At 44.3% G+C, this 20,980-nt stretch overlaps 1 protein-coding gene across 1 annotated transcript in view; it reads left to right on the top strand.

The window, feature by feature from the left end:
* HID1 (HID1 domain containing) overlaps positions 1-20,980 on the top strand; it is a 192,758-nt gene that overhangs the window by 26,803 nt on the left and 144,975 nt on the right. Inside the window, exons 2-3 of the mRNA XM_068263955.1 lie at positions 11,608-11,757; positions 13,916-14,086. Of these exons, the coding sequence (XP_068120056.1) occupies positions 11,608-11,757; positions 13,916-14,086 (321 nt within the window). The remainder of the gene's footprint in view (positions 1-11,607; positions 11,758-13,915; positions 14,087-20,980) is intronic.

Genomic DNA, 20,980 nt, shown 5'->3' with positions numbered 1-20,980 from the left:
TATAACCCTTCCCTATCTTGTGCACCTTTCTGGAGATATATCTTTATAAATGGAGAATTAGTGTCTGGTCACCTTTGCAGTTGTCTTTGTGTTGGTCGCCCTTGTGTCTCGGTTTCACGCTTTGGTTACTTTTATATGAACGGAGTAGTTAGGGGGCTCAGGACATTTTATTATTATTATTATTATTATTATTATTATTTAGGGCCCGTTCAGATCACAAATGCGGATGGCCATGCGTGCGGAACGCGTGCGGACTGCAACGCGTACGAACGCATGGCCATCCGCGTTTGTGTGCGTTGCGTGGCTGATCCCATCACTGAAAAGTGAATGGGACAGCCACGCGTTTTTGCAAAATCTGCGTGCAGCATGCGTTCCCGGACCGCACAGGTCCGGAACGCATGCAGTGTGAACATCAGACATTGCACTCTATGCAATGTCTGATGTCGTGCGTTTTGGCCACCTGCACGCGTTTCCAAAACGCGGCTGGAAACGCGTGCAGTGTGAACGGGCCCTTAGTATTATTATTTAGTATTTATATAGCGCCGACATATTACGCAGCGCTGTACGTGTGTGTGTGTGTATATGTATATATGTATATCTCTATCTATCTATCTATATCTATATATATATATATATATCTCTTGTCACTAACTGTCCCTCAAAAGAGCTCACAATCTAATCCCTACCATTGCCATATGTCTATATTATGTAGTGTAAGTACTGTAGTCTAGGGCCAATTTTAGGGGGAGCCAATTAACTTATTCGTATGTTTTTGGAATGTGGGAGGAAACCGGAGTTCCCGGAGGAAACCCACGCAGACACGGAGAGAACATACAAACTCTTTGCAGATAGTGCCCTGGCTGGGATTCGAACCAGGGACCCAGCGCTGCAAGGCGAGAGAGCTAACCACTACACCACTACGCCACCGTGCTGCCCACTTTCATAATGTCCTTGTTTTAGTGTTTCAGAAGTAGTTGCACTATTCTTTTATTGGGTCCCATATACTTGCCAGAAACACTGATGGCTCGTTCACAATGGAGGCCTTTTTTTTTTTTTTTTTTTTTTTTTTTCGCCCTCCAAACGCTTGTGCAATGAATGTCTATGAGAACGTTCATATCATCGTGCTTCGTGTGCTGCTGTTCGTTCAGTAAAGTGGTGTGTGGACCATTTTCGAGGCGATTCCGCCTCAATGGAAGCAGCACGGTGGCGTAGTGGTTAGCTCTCTCGCCTTGCAGCGCTGGGTCCCTGGTTTGAATCCCAGCCAGGGCACTATCTGCAAAGAGTTTGTATGTTCTCTCCGTGTCTGTGTGGGTTTCCTCCGGGCACTCCGGTTTCCTCCCACATTCCAAAAACATACGGATAAGTTAATTGGCTCCCCCTAAAATTGGCCCTAGACTACAGTACTTACACTACATAATATAGACATATGGCAATGGTAGGGTTTAGATTGTGAGCTCCTTTGAGGGACAGTTAGCGACAAGATATATACACTGTGCAGCGCTGCGTAATATGTCGGCGCTATATAAATACTAAATAATAATAATAATAATAATAATGGAAGGTATAGGAGAAACGCGAAATGCTCACAAAATTGCTTTGTGCAGTGATTGCATTCGCGTTTTTAAGATTAAATACATTGTATTTATTCTTTTCCGGGTCAAAGAGTTCACTTTCTGACTTGCGTCAGGAAGTGAAAAAAATGCAATCGCGCTTATTGAAGCGCTTTACAAAAACTGCAGCGCCCACCCGAGCGCCAGGAGGAGTAAAAAAAAACTCCTGTGAAAGAGGCCTGAACGTTAGTCTAACTGGTGCTTTTTCAACTGCATGTGCTTTGCTGCGTTTTGCAGATAATTTGTGATATGCATGAAAAAAAATTGGTGTAAATAGACAGTCACAATTGCAAACACACTGTACAGTGGAAAACAAGCCTTCTAGCCAGAGTCTCCTCAAACCACTGCTAAACCATTTCATGCCATTAACTAAAGGGTATAAATGCATTAACTAAAGGTTATAAATGCATATGTACCTGCACTGGCAGAATGGAAGTTTATGTAAATGACTTATTTGCACTATAGGTGCACAAATTGGACATTATTGAATGCCCATTTTGCAGGAAGTGGTTAAAGCGCACCTGGACAAGAAATAAACTGATGAGATTAAGATCTGTACCTGTAATTCTACTCCATAAAAAGTTTTTATTGCTCAGCTAAATGACAGTGTTAGATGTTGTATAACTCCTGTTCTAAACGATTGCCCTTTTTATCTATTCCCTCCCGTTCAAAATTATCTCTTCCTTGCAAGAGTGTTATTGCCCATAATTTCTTCACACTATCAGTGAGAGTTAAGGCTCATACACACGTGCAACTTAATACGCAACCAACCGCACAACATGATCAGCCGCACATCTTGTTGTTTACACAAGTATGTACACACGCCCTGATCAACTAAACAACCAACTCATTTAACCCAGAGGCGCTCAGTGTTGATGATACTGGCAGATGCTGTTTACTCCTGTAATGGATTGCGGAGATGCCGCCGCGCGGCCTAGCAGCGGGGCGGCGGTCTCCGTGTTAAGACCGGCGGTTTCCGCACAGCAACATGCGTCTGGTTCGCCTGGGCCTTCTAGTGCACACAGATGGAGAGCTACGCACGTGTGCGCGCTAGAAGGCAAGCCCTCTATGCCAGTAGGAGAGCGATCAGCTGATCAGGTCGATCAGCTGATCCCAGCGCGGTTACTGATTGGCTGAGTGGCGCGGGGCGACGCAGAGGAGCGCTGCAGTGTATATATAGATCTTGCTGGTCAGTCTCTGTCTGCCGTTGAGAATACTTACGTGTGAGCACTCAGACCTTAGTCAGATCCCACAGTGTGTTAGAACCAGGTGGACCTGGGAATTCACACTTAGCCAGATTACTGCTGTGTTATACTTTAGACCAGTTCCGGGGTGTTGAGACCAAGGACCTCACACCCAAGCTTAGGATTACTGTGTCATTGCTGAGTTATTCTCTAGACTAGTTCCTGGGTGTCGAGACCAAGGACCTTTACACCTCAGACTAGGACTGTGCTTTATATCTGTTATGACTATTTTCTCTGTTGACCTCTCTCTTGCTTTCTGATTCGGTACCTCTGCATATCTGCCTACCTGTTGCCAAACCCTGCCTGCACCCGGTTACCGAATCAGCCTTCTGTCTCTGTACCTTATCTGCTCGTGTGTTGCCGACCTGCCCTGCCCGACCCTCCAGGCTGTCACTCATCCCTTGAGTGCTCAGTCTATCTGTACTAGCTGTGACACTATTCCACCAAGTGTCAGTTAGCTGTTAGGACTCCTGCTCCTCAGAGAGTCCGGCCTGCTAGTAGCCAGTGGCCTCTACTCCTCTGGAGTCCCCTGGCTGCAGTACAGTCTATTATCTGATCACCAAGTATCACTGGTTGCCAAGTTCTCTCTATTCCCCCTCTCAAGGAGATAGTCCCTGCACAGCCGAGGGCCACCTGCCCCTCAGGTGGTTCCTGGCCGAGCTCCCTGTGTCTCCTGCCTCACGGGAGATAGCCTACAGTTACACCAAACACTTACACTTCATTAGGTGTCCAGAGGTTAGTTATACTTGTATTATTGGTGATTCTGCACATCATCCATAATGAAGTATACATCTGTATTATTGATGATTCTGCAGATCATCAATAATCAGATTCTCTCTGTGTGCTGACACCAATCGTTACAACTCCTATCTGTTATTGCCTGATGAAGCGAGGTTGTATCCCGTGAAACGCATTGCACTTTATTTGGAGTATCCAATAAAATTGTTTTGACTGAAAATCCACAGTCGTGTGTTCTGCTTGGAGGAGGTGAGTCCACCACCGCCTCCTCTATTACCAAGATGGGTTTTTAAGTTCTTTTAGTGTTTTTTTTATCCTGTTGGCGCCTCTGTTATCCTTTTATCAACTCATTTAACCACTTACATACCAGCAGTCTCTGGCCACATAAGAACCAGAGACTGCTAGTACCAGAAACGGGGCTTACTGACAAATGGCTGCACTGAACCCTCCACTCTCGCCAGTCACCCCGCTCACCCATTCGAGTGAATGGGGTCACTGTGAATGGGGTCAGTAGCCCATTTCATTGGCATCAATGTGAGCCAATGGGATTTGCTTACGGTGATCACGGGATCAGGAGCCAATGAAATCGGCTCCTAACTGGCACACATAGCTCTGCATATCAGGAGAGTCATATGGATTGTATGTGTCCTACCTGTCCAGGAAATTGAAGGGAACGATCATGAAGAAAGATCCTATTTGATTTATATTAATCTCCGTCCAATGATTAACAGAGGACTGACGGATTAGCAGAAATATTAATGCCTAAGTAGGTTATATATTTAGTTTGCATAGTGATGCCTAATGAGTTAGCCAAGTGTTGGCCTTGTGATTTGGTTAGGTTAGAGAAGAGCACTTCAGTTTTGTCTATATTTATTTAGTCCTAGACCAGACACCAATCCAAAATGCTTGACAAGCTGTAAGGCATTTGGGATAGAGGTGTGAGCGGGAGGACAGTGTGAGGAGTAAGTCATCTGCGAAAAGATTGACTTTATATTGCTTATCTGCTACAGATATGCAGAGGATATTTGGGTCAGCACAGATTCGATCAGCCAATGGTTCAATAACCAGGACAAACAGGGCTGGTGTGAGGGGACAGCCCTGTCGTGTCCCTCTTTGGATCCGGATTGGGTCTCTTGTAGAGGAAGGGAGTTTGAGGGAGGCCACGGGAGAGGAATAGAAGAAAGTGATAGCTTGCAGGAAACCCCCTCCTTTTTCCAGCTCGCCTTAACACCGCCAACATATAGGGCCTACTGATAGTGTCAAATGCTTTTTGTTCATGTCTAGGGAAACGAAAGCTATTGCTTGACGGCGAGAGTTGGCGCCGTGGAGAAGATCAACCACCTTTTTTACGTTATCTGGGGCTTGATGACTGGGAATAAATTCCACCTGATCACGGTGGATAAGGGGTCCACAGGCTTTATCAAGGCTAGAGACCAGAATGGAGTTAAAGCTCTTATAATTCAGATTTAATAGTGATATTGGACGATAGTTCTTCACCTCCAGTGGGTCCCGTTTTGGGATCACTGCTATAATTAATTGCAAGAATTCTGGAGATGGAGTCTTCCCATCTAGGATGGAATTATAGAACCGTATCAGGTGGGGTGTTAATACTTTGCAAAACATTTTAAAGTAGATAGCTGAGAAGCAGTCGGGGCCAGAAGCTTTTTCATTTTTTAGGATTTTAGTTGCTGCTGTGATTTCTAGTTCTGTTATTGGGTAATTGAGGGCTTGTGCTTTTTCTGGGTGTAAAATATGGAGTTGTTATTGGACCTAAGAACGTATCAGTGGAAGATAAGTCTGGGTTTAGGGAAGAGTTAGAATATAGTGTTTGGTAATACGAGGAAAACTCTTTATACATTTTAAGAGGGTCTTGTGAGGATCCGCTCGGCTGCCTGCGCAGGCAGGCAGCTTTTTGACCACTGTTCAGGTCTGCATTCTGCAGGTCTCTGGAAGAGAGACCTTTTGTCAGTTTTGCAGCTTGCTGCTGAGGAATTTGCATACGTTTGTCATGCAGATTGCCTAGCCACATGCTTTGTAGGCTTGATCTATATATACCATGTGATATCACAGATCTGGGCTGGTCATAAGGGTTAGTCCTGTGTAACACTCCTGGAGTGTCAGCCTTGCTCATTGTGTAAAGATTAGCTTAGAGTAATTCCTGGGACTGCACTAGGCAGGTTCCCTAGTGCAGTTAGGATTGCATATCTGTTTTGTTTGTCTGTTGCGATTGTCCTGTCCCAGCGGTGGTCGACAGGAGATCGTTCTGATCGTTGTTCTTGGAGTATAGCTGGAGCAGCGGTTGCTACCAGCTATCTCATTTGCCTGTCTAGCTTGGATCGCACTCGCCTTGCGCTAGTGCTGTGGATCCTATCTCTCACTTATTCCTGTTTTCGTGTATCTGTCTTGTCTGCTACAAACGCTTGCTGGAGGCTCGGTGAGGTAACCGTTAAGCAAGCGCTCGCGTCCTCTGTTTCATGTTTGTCTGTCGGTGGTTAGTTAGGCGTGCTTGTCTCTGTTGTGCTTATCACGCAAAGACCGCGCATAAACGCGTGCACTGTTGCGAATGAGTGCGGTGTTCGCCTTTAGTTAGCGTTATTTTCCTTATCTTCTCATTGTATATTTGCTGTGCCTTTGCTACTCTCGTGCTCTGCCTTGCTGTAGCCTTGTGTCACCTCTGGCAATCGCCTCTCTCGCGATTGCGTTCCTACTTCATATCTGCTGTTGTGTATGCACCGTCGCGGGTTGGCGACTAGTTTGGTGCACACACATACAATCTGTCCCTTTGCTCAATCTCATTCGCAATCGCTTCTCAGGCGATTGCGTTCTCACTCAGTTTCCTTTGTTGTGTGTCCGCCGTCGCAGGTTGGCGGCTAGATTGGTGGACATACATACATTCCTCATCTGTGCTTTTTCGGTCTTGTGTCGCTGTTAGCAACCGCCATCTCCGGCGATTGCCTTCTCACTTTATCTTCCTGGTTGTGTGTTCATCGTCGCAGGGTGGCGACTAGTTTGGTGAACACACATACCCTCTGTCGCTTTGATCTCTCTCTTTCAGGGCTATCTTGCCCTGCGTTTCTTCCCTTCGTGCAATTCCTGTCTGGCGTGTGTGGCAGGGCAGAGGAACTGTTCTTCTGCACTCCACAGCTCCACCTGCCGACAGGAATTTCCCTCTACAGGTGCATCGCACCTTTTGCTGGGTTCCCTCAAATTATACGCTTGTGGAGGATTTCCACAGTGTCAGCGCACGCCCGGTGCGCTGATCACGGAGAGAATTCCACAATCGTTACAGGTCTGAGGTAACCATCCCTTTTTGAGGCCTGGAACCCACTACAAAGTGCTATCGCTAATCACAATCACTAGCATTTTTAATGAGCGTTTTGTAAGTGATTTAATGAGGGTTATCTGGTGATTTTGGTAGCGATTTTAAAAAGTGTAAGCGTTTTGCCCAGGGCTGTGGAGTCGGAGCAATTTTGGAGTCGCATGATTTTGTGCAAAATCCACAGCCCTGGTAAGTATTAGACTAAGGAGTTGGAGTCGAGGAGTCGGAGTCTGAGCCATTTTGGGTACCCGGAGTTGGAGTCTGAGTCAGTGTGCAGTAATTTTAAAAACTCTAGCAAAACCACTCTGTATAATGATTCATGGGTGATTACACCAGCATTTATATACTTAACATTGCAAAAAACGCTCAAAAATGCTGCATGTCTTGCGTTTGCGATTTTGCTAAACGCTCCAGTGGAATTTGGCCCATCCATTAACATTAGCTGAGCGTTTCAGGAAATTGCAAGCGTTTTGAATCACTCCCTAAATGCTCAAAAAATCGCTCTAGTGGGTTCCAGCCCTAAGATCATATATGTAGGATATGCTTAAGATTATGGGTGGCTCTTAATTTTTTGGCTAGCCAAGTATTAGGTTTGCTTTGTTGGACATTTTTATTTCAGACCTTGTCCAGCAAATAGCCTTTTCTATCCTGGTTGATAGTAAAACATTAATTTTGGTAGTGGTATCTGATTTCTGTTTATAGTGGTAGGGGGAAGGATTAGCCACATGAGCCATCTTTAGTCTAAGTAATTTGTATTCTTGGTTAATCTGCTCATCCGTCTTGGCCTTCTTTATTTGTGAGGCAATTTTAATAAGGAGACTTCTAATAGTTTGCTTATGGGCCAGCCAAAGAGTACCAGGGCCTGTGTCAGGAGTATCATTTAGTCTGATATAATCAAGTAAACCTTCTTCCACATCAAGACAGTTGACGTTATCAGCTAATATGCTCTCATTTAGGGCTTGATTCACAAAAGGGTGCTAACTTAGCATGCCTAAAAGCCCCTTAGCGCGCCTAAAGCCCTTTAGGACGTGTACATTTTTGCTCGCTAAGCTAGAGCGCGCAAAGTTTAAGCAGTGCGCGCAAATCAAACCGTCGCACCATGTGCGCCTAAACCGTTGCACTTGGTGCGCCCAAATCGTCGTATATTGCGATGTTTCGGGCACACGCGGTGCAACGTTTTAGGCGCACCCGGTGCAACGTTTTGATCAATAAAAGCTTTGGGTGTGCTAATTGCTTAGCACCCTAGTTAGCACGCCCAAAGCTTTTAGGCGTGCTGAGTTAGCACCCTTTTGTGAATCAAGCCCTTAGTCTCCATGTTGGACGCGAGAGGGGGGCACTAAATGACCTGCAGGCAGTCCAAACTATTTATTGTATTTATAAAGCGCCAACATATTACGCATTATCGTGATCTGACCACGAGCAGACTAAATGTCTAGAAAAAAAGTAAATGGGATATCAACGAAGCAGAAAATAATATGGCGTCAATGCGGGAGTATGTGTGATGAGCTGAGGAATAGTATGTATAACCTCTAAGTTGAGGGTTGTGATCTCGCCATGTGTCAACCATATGATGTAAAACTAATAATGAAGTCAGTTGCTGAGCGTGTTGAGACTGGCGATGGGAGGATGTTGTGTCCGACCTATCAATATTAGGAATTGGCGCAATGTTAAAATCGCCTGCCCATAGTTTCATTATCTGACCAATGTTAGAGAGGTGGCCCAAAAAATATCAAAACATAGGAAAAGGCTATACAAGGCAAAAAGGGCACAAGATACATGATCATGCAATTTTGGGCTGGTTAGGTAGGCCCAGTAATACATGTACGAGGCTGTCATAGGAAAGGAGCACATGCTAATGTAGAATCCACTAGGGAAGGGAGGACCCTGCCAAAGGGGAGTGTATATGAGGCTTTAGGTTTGGATCCCAGTAGGACGTTGTGTTGTAAAGTTGCAATGCAACATTACAGCGCAACAAAAAAGTGGAAACGCAGATTAATGCTGCATTACCATCGCATAAAGTAGGTACTGTAAACACATACAGTCAATGAAAAGTATGTTTTCCTGTATCTAGTTACATTTACTTTTAGAGGTAACGCACTGCAGCAGTGCGTTACCATAACGCTGCACAATACGATGCAACGCTAACTTCACACTGTGAACGCCTCATAGAATTTTAATTGCATTGCCGTAAGCTACGTTATAAGACTTAAAGGGGAACTGAAGAGAGAGGTATATGGAGGCTGTCATGTTTATTTCCTTTTAATCAATACCAGTTGCCTGGCAGCCCTGCTGGTCTATTTCTCTGCAGTAGTATCTGATTAAAACCAGAAACAAGCATGCAGCTAGTCTTGTCAGATCAGACTTATAAGTCTGAACCACTGAAACACCTGATCTGCTGCATGCTTGTTCAGGGGCTATGGCTAATAGTATTAGAGGCAGAGGATCAGCAGGGCTGCCAGGCAACTGGTATTGTCTAAAAGGAAATAAACATGACAGCCTCCATATACCTGTCTCTTCAGTTCCCCTTTAACGCAACTCCTCAACGTCCCACTGTCAGCATAGTCTGAGTATTGCCAGTCTGCTGTTTATGGCTGCAGTGGTTCTTACTATGTCAGGGAGTGATATGTGATAGTTTTGCAGTCTCGGGAAGAAGTTTTGAATTCGGTTGATATCATTGATTGGCTATAGTCAATAAATGTTATCATGTTGATTCAAAACTTCTTGCTTTTACTGATAACTAGCATGATACAGTACTCTACTGACACTACTTTTTGCTGTCTTCGTAATTTGGAGAGCAAGGGAAATAGATTGAAACAACGATCGAGTGGCTACTTTGCGGCATCAATCTTTCATTGTGATTGAATCTGTGAGAGGTTGATGCTGCATATTAAGTAATGTATGCTCACCTTTACCCCAATGTCTGCCAACCAGTTCTGAAACCTTAATACTGACATCCCAGAAATATCGGTATGCAGAAATCTTCCTCGTGTGTGGGAGGTGGCAGACCCAGGAGGCACCAAAGTGAAATTTGGACGCACGGTATCGCCTGATATGCACAGAGTTTGCTAGGGTTTTTCTTGGGGGTCTTTTTTTGTTTGTTTTTTTGGTTTTTGTGCCGTGGTCCAGGTGCCCACAATATATACCTCATTTTGCATTTTTTTTTGTTTTTTTTTAGTTTTCCTTTTTTTTTGGGGGGGGGGGGGAGGGTAAAGGGTTTACTGCCAAAAACAGGGTTTGTGCGGGGGAGAGGGTTAAGTGTCAGGCGTCAGGACCTGGGCTTGTGGCAGGGGTTGGAGGGTTAACGGTTAAGTGTCAGGAAAGGGTGTTTGTGGTGGTGGGGGGTGGTTAAATAGGAAGTGTCATGAAAATCTTAAAATTTAAAACACATATAAATAAGTACATTTCTCCCTGAGTAAAATGAGCCATAAATTACTTCTCTCCTATGTTGCTGTTACTTACAGCAGGTAGTAGAAATCTGACATTACTGACAAGTTTTGGGCTAGTCCATCTCTCCATAGGAGATTCTCAGCATGGCCTTCATTCTTTATAAAGACATTCCCTGAAAAGGATTTATACAAATATGCTGGCCAGCCTCCCTGCTCGCTGCACACTATTTTGACAGTTGGACGGAGCAACTGCCGTTCACTAAGTGCTTTTAAAAATAAAGAAAGCCCTGAGAACCTCCCTATGAAAAGATGGGCTAGTCCAAAATCTGTCGGTAATGTCAGATTTCTACTACTTACTGTAAGTGATAGCAACATAGGAGAAAAGTAATTTATGGCTCATTTTACTCTGGGAGAAATGTACTTCTTATTTGTATGTGTTTTAAATTTGAAGATTTTCGCGAAAGTTCCTCTTTAAAGAGAACCTGTACTGAGTAAAAATATTTAAAATAAACACATGAGGTAACTTCAAATGAAGATTACATAGTTACCTCGCCATCAGTTCCTCTCAGAAGCTCACCATTTTCTTCTGACCATAATCCCTTCCAGTTCTGACAATATTTTGTCAGATCTGAAATATATCAGTTGCTGTCCGTAAAATATCAGTTGCTGTCAGTTATAGCTGAGAGGAAAACTGATGTACCAGGTAATGTTCATGTTTCCCTATGGCTCAAGTGGGCGATGTTACAGTTTAACTGTGTGCTGACCAGAAAGCTGTTATGGGTAATGGCCATTTTCAAAATGGAGGACGGAAAATTTCCTTGATCACAGTGAACAACCAGGACGCGGGACAGGAGAAAGACACTGAGGAGTAGACTACATGGAAGGTAAGTATGACTTATGTATGCTTATTTTGACTTTTAATTTTCAGTTCAGGTTTTCTTTAAGCTTATGTGAGGGGGAGGGTTCTGTGTCAGAGTAGGTATAGTTAAATATTGGTAAGATTTACTGATATTTTACTATGGTAAATTAACACTAACTAGAATATCGATAAATGTACCAATATTCTACTGTCGGGCAGTTTACCTGTGCCCATAATCCAAGTACGTGAACCAGGCTAATTGTTATGATTTTGATAATGCAAGTTTTTTTTTTTTTGTTTTTTTTTTCTTCTGAATAGCGTAAACATTTGAGTGAGAATTACAATTCAGAAGAAAGTAATCTGTTACTAAAGGATGCTATGCAATTTCATTATTTATGCTTCACTTGTTATTTCTACACCAAACACTGATTTTTTTTCCAATATTTTACAGCCTGTAGAAGCCACAGATGATGCCTTCTGGGATCAATTTTGGTCTGACTCTGCTACATCTGTGCAAGATGTCTTTGCTTTAATTCCAGCAGCTGAAATCCGTGCTGTTCGAGAAGAATCCCCTTCAAATCTGGCTACACTATGCTACAAGGTGATGTTTTAAAGCAAACCTATGTTTACATGTTGCCAAAGCAGTTTGATCCTTATGGCATGTCCATTGTGTAGGTACCATTTTGTGGTCGTTTCAAGGCCTGCAGGATATATTTACAATGTCCTGGATTTTAAAAAGTCTGCACTGACACAAATTTGACACAAAAGCCCATCCTAAAGCCCACCACCTCCTGGCTCTGCATTCCTGCTATGAGGATACATAGCAGGAAAGCAGAGCTACAAGGGGGCAGGCTTGGGCTTGAAAAGACATCACAGAAGACTGACTCGGCTATAATCATTCCGGGGAAAGCTAGATTGTATGCTCAGTCTGAGATTTTATCAGAGCTGATAACCGTAAGACAGCAGTGAAAGATGAAACAAAGAGGAGAATAGGTGTTTACTGTCATGTTCCCATTGATATATATGGTAAAATACATGAGGGTGCTTTGTCTCTGGTGCTCTTTTAAAATGCACCTATAATGAATTTTAAGGCTCACAGTTAATGTAAAGACCAAGTTAATAAAGGTAGCAGCTTACCACAGTGTCAACCTTATGGATCAATGCTTTAACTGCTGAGTAATTTTGATGAACATGAGGGTGCTTCGCCTCTGGTTCTCTTTAAGAATTGGAGGCCTAAAATTCGGGGGGAAAAATGTACCGCTTTTGACTCCTAATTCCAGACAGAAATGCACCGCCAGGGAGGTTAATTACACAGACCTTGCCATAAACATTTAGCGGCATGGATGCTCATCTCCTCAGTCACTGTTCTAAATTTCCCAAGATCGGCTGAAGGTTGCCCTCAGTAACATTTTTAAGAGGACACTGGATTCACGCCCATAGGTATTTGAATTTTGACTATCGCCTAAAGATTTGATTGTGCAGTGCAAATGTGAAGGTCAATATCATGTAATGGAAAGAGGAATGACTTAAACCAGTACATTAATAGGCCTGAAAGCTTGTGAGAGACAGAATAAATATCAAGAACATTTTCTAATGAGGGACCTGGGGCAGACAGATATACCAGCATATTGTCTGCATAGAGTGATATGTGTTCCTCTAACCTATTGATCTTCAACCCCCGCTCTGGAAAACGCTAGACCAGAGCGGTTTTCCAGGCGTTTTTGTTACCGGTACATTAGCTGTTCAGTAACAGCTTCACTGAAACAATATTTGTAATCTGCTACACAAAAACGCTCCCAAAAACGCAAGGCATGTTTAGAAAACGTCTCTAAACATGCCTAGAATCGCTCTGAATTCTGCTCCAAAAACCTCTAGCGTTTTGAGTATCTACTAGCGGTTTTGGTGTGCACTGGGCCTGAGATGTGGACTGCCTGTGCTAGCGGTTCAATCGCTATGGTGAAGATAAGGGGTGAAAGTGGGCATCCCTGCCTTGTGCAATTGTAAAGAATGGTGACACGGTTGCATTGATTCAGAGTCTTGCCCTAGACCACCTATATAAAATGCTTAACCATCTCTTGAAGCCGGGTCCAAACCCAAATTTATCCTAGAACCACACTATTGAGTCAAATGCCTTTTTGGTGTCTAACAATATAACTCAGGTTTAGGTGTTTAGGTGTCTTTCTGGGGGAATTGAATATTTGCAAACAATCGCCTAATATTTTGCCTAATGGATCTAGACAAGACAAATAACATTTATATTGTGCTTTTTTCCCTTCAGACTCAAAGCACCAGAGCTGCAGCCACTAGGACGCGCTCTATAGGCAGTAGTAGTGTTAGGAAGACTTGCTCAAGGTCCCCTACTAAATAGGTGCTGGCTTACTGAACAGGCAGAGCCGAGATTCGAACCCTGGTCTCCTGTGTCAGAGGCAGAGCCCTTAACCATTACACAATTACACCATTACACCATCCAGCCACCACACCTGCAATACTTCCAGTACATTTTAAAGCCTTCAATATAAAATAAGGCTATTGCACTCTAGGAAAGTCTTAGGATTTTGACTTTGCGTACAAATCTTTTTATCTCAAGCTGATTTTTACTTCAGGTTTGGTTTGAGTTGAACTGGTACTGTATATTTTTATCTTACTTCATGTGACTTCAGGTACACTTGAAAACACAGACTTCTGACTGAGTAGATCCTGGTGTTCTTCACATGAGTTGTTAACTAGATTTTAACATGGAGTATAATTGTGTCTTGCAGGCTGTGGAGAAGCTGGTAGCTGGTTCAGACAATGGGTGTCCTTCAGAAAAAGAAAGACAAATGATACTGAATTGTGCTCGGTTGCTAACTCGTGTACTGCCATATATCTTTGAAGACCCAGACTGGAGAGGATTTTTTTGGTCCTCTGTCCCTGGGGCAGGACGAAATCAGGTAAGCTTCGTGGAGTTTTAGATGATTTTTTTTTTTTTAATGACGTTCTAAAGTCTAGATCTTATTTAGCATTAAAAAGAAGCAACTTAAACCTTGTACACACGCTATTGGAAACCTGGACAAGTGACTGTTCATGGCTGTCTTGGACGAGAATCTAGCATGTGCAGCTGTCATCTACATCGTTCAAAGATCAGCTAGGCTGGCTCTTTAAACAATGGCAACAAGCAAGTGCATTGTTCCCTTCCTTTCAGCAACACTTGAGGCTGCTTTATCATCCGCCGCACAACAGTCCCTCCTCCCCTCTGTATTGCACGGTACACATCACTCATCTGTAGCTGAATGATATATCTGTATAACACTCCTATTTGGAACTGTCTCCCAAGCAACCTTGTCTGATGCAAGTGACAGTTATGTTTACATACAACCAAGGGTAAATATAAAGGCTTGGTAAATTAACTTTTCATCTATAGATATATTCAAAGGACAGGAGGGCATAAACGTGGTTGAAAGATGTTCTCACCTGTATAGAATAAGGTTAAGGGCAAGAGAGGTTAAAAACTCTTGTCGTGGGAAACAATGGTAGCAAATTCTATATCTGCTTGCCCCTGGATGCACGTGCAAAGCTGTAATGGCAAGGTGGTTCTTTGGTCAAGTCAAAAAGTAAAGATTTTTAGCCTTGACGCTTTTTATTCCTCCTGGTTTATGATATACTGTAGAAGAGGGTTCAAGAGCTTTATTTTGATGGCCATATCTTTTAACCTAAATCATGAAGCAACTGTGGAACATTACACGTTTTTATATATTCATGCTTTGCTTTAACAAATACTTCCTACTTCTCTCACAGTTTGCAAATTGTCTTCTTTATTTACTTATCTGCACTAGTGACTGTGTGTCAAGGTTACAAAAAAGTGGGTGTAGCCAAAAACAAATTTCACTGGTCAAATATAAACTGCTGCCTTTCTTACACTGTTAATGGCAAGGTTCTCAAACTTTGCAGTTTGTCACTGGGTGACTGGGATTAATATTCAGGAAAATGGGTGGAGCCTACAACAGCAAATCAAAATTCACCTGTTGATTTTCAAGGGTAATATTTAAATTCCTGCTACTCTTACACTGTTAATAGCAGATGCCTCAAACCTGGTACAGTTGGTCACTAGGTGACTGGGGTTCAAATTCAGAAAGGGAGCAGAGCCACAATCAGCCAATCAGATTTGATTAATTGCAATGGGAATAACAAATTGATACCAAGGACCCCAAAGCTCATAAACTTGGTAATTGAGTGACTATATGTCAAAGTCAGAAAAAGTGGGCGGCACCAACCACTACATTTTTTGCATGGGGAAAATATAAATTGCAACCATTCTTACACCGTTAATGGCAGAGTTCCCAAACTTGCACAGTTGACCACTGGGTGACTGGGATTAATTTAGAAAGTGGGTGGAGCCTACCACTGCCAATCCAAATTCACCTTGATTTTTCAAGGGGAATATTTACATTGCTACCATTCTTACGCTGTTAATGGCAGAGGTCTCAAACCTGATACAGTCAGTCATTGTGTGACTAGGGGTCCAAATTCACTAAAGGGATGGAGCCACACACAGCCAATCAGATTTGTTAGATTGATTTCAGCCATTCTGTTATTGGCAGGGTTCTCAAACTTGACACAGTTGGTCACTGGATGACTGGGATTAATATTCAGGAAAGTGGGTGGAGCCTACAACAGCCAATTAATATTTACCTATTGATTTTCAAGGGTAATGTTTATATTGCTGCCATTCTTACACTCTTAATGGCAGAGGCCTCAAATCTGGTACCCTCAGTCACTGGGAGTCTGGGGTTTAAATTCTGAAAAGGTGGCGAGCTACAAACAGCCAATCAGATTTGTTTAATTTCAATGGAGAAATTAATAATAATAATAATTTAATTGGATCCCAAAGCTCATAAACTTGGTCATTGAGTGACTGTGTGTCAAGATTAGAAACAGCCCAAAACAACTAACTTTTTTTACATGGGAAAATATAAACTGCAGCCATTCTTACACTGTTAATGGCAGGGTTCTCAAACTTGACACAGTTGGAGACTGGTATTAATATTCAGAAAAGTAGGTGGAGCCTACAACAGCCAATCAAAATTAACCTATTGATTTTCAAGGGGAATATTGAAACTGCTGCCATTCTTACACTGTTAATGGCAGAGGCCTCAAACCAGCTACAGTCATAGTTACATAGTTACTTGGCTTGAAAAAAGACATACATCTGTCGAGTTCATCCAGAGAACAAAGTACAACACCAGCCTGCTCCCTCATATATCCCTGTTGATCCAGAGGAAGGCGAAAAACCCTTATAAAGCATGGTCCAATTAGCCCCAAAAGGGAAAAAATTCCTTCCTGACTCCAGATGGCAATCAGATAAAATCCCTGGATCAAAATCATTGGGCATTCCTAGTAATTGTAGCCATGGATGTCTTTCAACGCAAGGAAAGCATCTAAGCCGGTCATTAAGAGACTGGGGTTCAAATTCACTAAAGGGGCAGAGCCACAAACAGCCAATCAGATTTCTTTGCTGGATAAACTGCTTCCTTCACACAATTTTGATGCCAGGAACTCAAATTCTTAGAAACGTGGTCATTGAGTGACTATGTGTCAAGGTTACAAGAAGGTGGTGGAGTCAAAAACCGATTTCCCTGGGAAAATGTAAGCTGCAGCCCTTCTTCACTGTTAATGCCAGGGTTCTCAAACTTTTGCGCAGCTGGTTACTGGTGGGCTGGGATTAATATTCAGAAAAGTGGGTGGAGCCTATAAAAGCCAATCAACATTCACCTGCTGATTTTCAAGGGCAATATTAAAATTTCTGCCATTCTTGCACTGTTAATGCCACAAGCCTCAAACCTGGTACAGTTGGTCATTGGGTCACTGGGGTTCAAATTCAGAAAACTGGGCGGAGCCACAAACAGCCAATCAGATTTATTAGCTGGATAAACTGCTTCCATTCACACAATTTTGATGCCAGGAAACTGAAAGCTCACAAACTTGGTCGTTGAGTGACTGTCTGTCCAGGTTACAAAAAGTGGTCAGAGCCTAAATCAAATTTCACTGGGAAAATATAAACTGCAGGCCTTCTTACATTGTTAATGGCATGGTTCTCAAACTTTGCCCAGATGGTCACTGGGTGACTGAAATTAATATTTAGGTAAGAGGGGGGTGGGGGGGGGGGGGGGCTATAATAGCCAATCAAAATTCACCTGTTGATTTTCAAGGGGAATATTTAAATTGCTGCCATTTTTACACTGTTAATAGATGCCTCAAACCTGCTACATTTGGTCATTGGGTGACTGGGGTTCAAATGCTGGAGAGGGGCGGAATCACACGCCGCCAAACTGATTTATTTAATTTCTATGGGAATATACAAATTATTTATGCCAAAGCTCACAAACTTGGTCATTTGATTGATTGATTGATAGATAGATAGATAGATAGATTTATTCACAACCCTTAGCGAACATGTTTTTACACTAACTCTATGGTTTATGATGGGTCTCTTATGTTAATGTATTATACAAGCCCTTCATAATATCACTGCCTATAATTAATAATTTTTACTGTTATAGCTGTTTTATTCATTTAACCCTTACCAGTCACTTTAAAATGTGTCCCTAATTTATTTTCCACCATTTATCGTATTATTGCTATTCTATTTATTCAGTTCATATCGTAACTAGTAATATTTTCTGCGTTTACTGGTTGGGTGGTGTCTTGTCGCCATCTACTGGCTGATCCATTGAACCCTCTATGTTCTTAATTGTGTAGGGCAGGGGAGGACTTGGACCTTTTGGCCTGGGAGGAAACCAAATCTAGAGGCCCTTTCACAGCAGCCTCAGCCCAAATGCATATCTTTCTTGAGTTGTGTAAAACAGCGATACATTTTGAATTTACTTTTGAAAGTTACAAAAATATGAATCAATATCCTACCATGTACCTACAGTTCAGGCTGCTGGTAGTGTGATGGTGAGGACTACAGTCTTTTAGCACACTTTGTGCCCCTTAGTACCAATTGAGCGTTGTTTATATGCCGCAGCCCTTGTTGTTGACCATGCCCATCCTTTTGACCCCACTGTACTGATCTTTTGATAACTACTTCCAGCAGGATAATGCACCATGTCCCAAAGCTCAAATAATATCACACTGGTTTATTGTCCATAATTATGAAGTCAATGTATGCCGGTGGCCTCCAGATGTCAATCCAATATAGCACATTTGTGATGTGGTGGAATGAGAGTTTTGCATTCTGGATGCACAGCCAACAAATCTGCAGCAACTGTGTGATGTCACCATGACAATATGGACCAAAATCTCGGAGGAATACCACACGAATTGAGGCAATTCTGAAGGCAAAAGTACCAACTCAGTGCCAGCCAGATAAACCGAATTCGATGGCCTAATAAACCGAATTAGAAAAATATATACATTTTCCTATTATTTTTGTTCATGTATTCGCTTACGATTTAGTAATCATGAAGCCATAAAAATGGCAATTACAACAAAAACAACCCTAAAATATCAAATTCAGCAATTATGACCCTCAAATATTAGCCAGGTCAACATCTGCAAGGAGTTTGTATGTTCTTCACGTCTCTGTGTGGGTTTCCTCCAGGCACTCTGGTTTCCTCCCACATCCCCAAAACATACAGTAAACTGGCCCTAGACTATGAAACATGTACTACACAATACATACATAGACATGTGACTATGGTAGGGACTAGATTGTAAGGGACAAGTAGTGACAAGACAATATACTCTGCACTGTAATATATCAGCAATTAGTGGATGATTCCCGCTAAACGCCGAAGCTCTAGTGCTTTTTAAAGTGCTAGCGCAATAATAACCTTATGGCAGTGACCTCACTGCCGCGCTTGCCGCAGATCGCGGGTGTTTCGCGATACAGTGCTTATAAAAGCGCTGAACGCGATCGATCTCAGTCGCGAGAGTGTACGGTGATTTTACAGCTAAGCACTACCGTTGCACGCTTTCAAGTGTCTGTCTCTCTCCCTGTCTCTCTCTCTCTCTCTCTCTCTCTCTCATATAAAAGCTGCCGCTTGTGAAACCGCTTGGCTACTGTATCTCAATGGGATGATGCACACCAGCGGTTTGAGGTTTTTAGCAAATCGCAAACGTGGCTCCCACTGGCATCCCTACGTTGGGGCAAAATAGGGCTCTGGCTAGCTGCTCCCCCCCTCCCCCCCCGGCCCGCCCGCCCTGGAGTGGCAGCGGAGAGAGAAGACGTCTCCCCTGCTTCCCTCACCTTGGGGATCCCCCTCTCTCTCGCTCCTCCTTTCCTCCTTTCAGAATTCAGTGGTGCGGCGGGACACTTACTCTATTCTCCCAGCGTTTGTGAGCTCTCTCCCTCTGTGCGCCACTACTCTGGTCTAGTCCAGCAGCGCACAGATACAGTACAGATACAGTACAGAGCTCACTCGCACCGGGAGAATAGAGTAAGTGTCCCGCCGCTGCCTGCCGCACCACTGAATTCTGGAAGGGGGAGCCCCAAGGTGATGGAGGGGGAGAGACATCCCCCTTCCCCACTGCTGTGCCCATCACTCCCTCTTCTCTCTCCGCTGCCAGTGCTATCCCATACCTATATAGACCTAGCTAACTATCCTGGGGACACCTATAGACCTGGCTACTTATACTGGGGACACCTATAGATCTGGCTAACTATCCTGGGGACACCCATAGACCTGGCTACATTTACTGGTGTCACCTATAGATCTGGCTATCTAGACTGGAGACACCTACAGACCTGGCTACTTATACTGGGGACACCCATAGACCTGGCTATCTATACTGGGGGGCACCTGTCACTACCTGAACTGGGGGGCCCTGTCACTACCTAAACTGGGGGGCTCCTGTCACTGCATACACTGGGGGGCTCCTGTCATACCTAAACTGGGGGCACCTGTCACTAAACTGGGGGGCCCTGTCACTACATACACTGGGAGCTCCTGTCACTATCTAAACTGGGGGGTACCTGTCACTAGCTGAACTGGGGGGCCCTGTCACTATCCAGGCCAGCCAGCCCAGCATTACCACCAGCCAACCAGCCCAGAATCGCTGTCAAAAAGGCCACAGCATCACCACCAGTCAGGCGAGCATTTACTTAAACCAGCCAAGCACAGCCCAGCATCACCGCCAGCCAGCCCGGCCACAGCATCACCACCAGCCAGCCCGGCCACAGCATCACCACCAGCCAGCCCGGCCACAGCATCACCGCCAGCCAGCCCGGCCACAGCATCACCGCCAGCCAGCCCGGCCACAGCATCACCGCCAGCCAGCCCGGCCACAGCATCACCGCCAGCCAGCCCGGCCACAGCATCACCGCCAGCCAGCCCGGCCACAGCATCACCGCCAGCCAGCCCGGCCACAGCATTACTGCCTCCCCGGCCACAGCATTACCGCCAGGCAGCCGGGCCACAGCATTACCGCCAGGCAGCCGGGCCACAGCATTACCGCCAGGCAGCCGGGCCACAGCATTACCGCCAGGCAGCCGGGCCACAGCATTACCGCCAGGCAGCCGGGCCACAGCATTACCGCCAGGCAGCCGGGCCACAGCATTACCGCCAGGCAGCCGGGCCACAGCATTACCGCCAGGCAGCCGGGCCACAGCATTACCGCCAGGCAGCCGGGCCACAGCATTACCGCCAGCCGGGTCACAGCATCACTGCCAGGCCTTTCAGCCCACACATCATCCCCAATCCAGCCAAAAACGGTATTTTCAGGCCAGCCAGGCGCAGCAGCCAGTACAGGAGAATTCAGAAGCCAGGTGAGAGGTGTCTACCATATTAAGGGGGCATTCTGCCTATTTATGTGAAATGCTGTCTATGTGCCTCATGACTGCTGAA

Source organism: Hyperolius riggenbachi, chromosome 12, assembly GCF_040937935.1.
Source record: "Hyperolius riggenbachi isolate aHypRig1 chromosome 12, aHypRig1.pri, whole genome shotgun sequence".
NCBI classification, from domain to species: Eukaryota; Metazoa; Chordata; class Amphibia; order Anura; family Hyperoliidae; genus Hyperolius; species Hyperolius riggenbachi.
The sequence above is the reverse complement of the archived record's forward strand: the minus strand, read 5'-3'. Positions and strand labels throughout refer to the sequence as shown.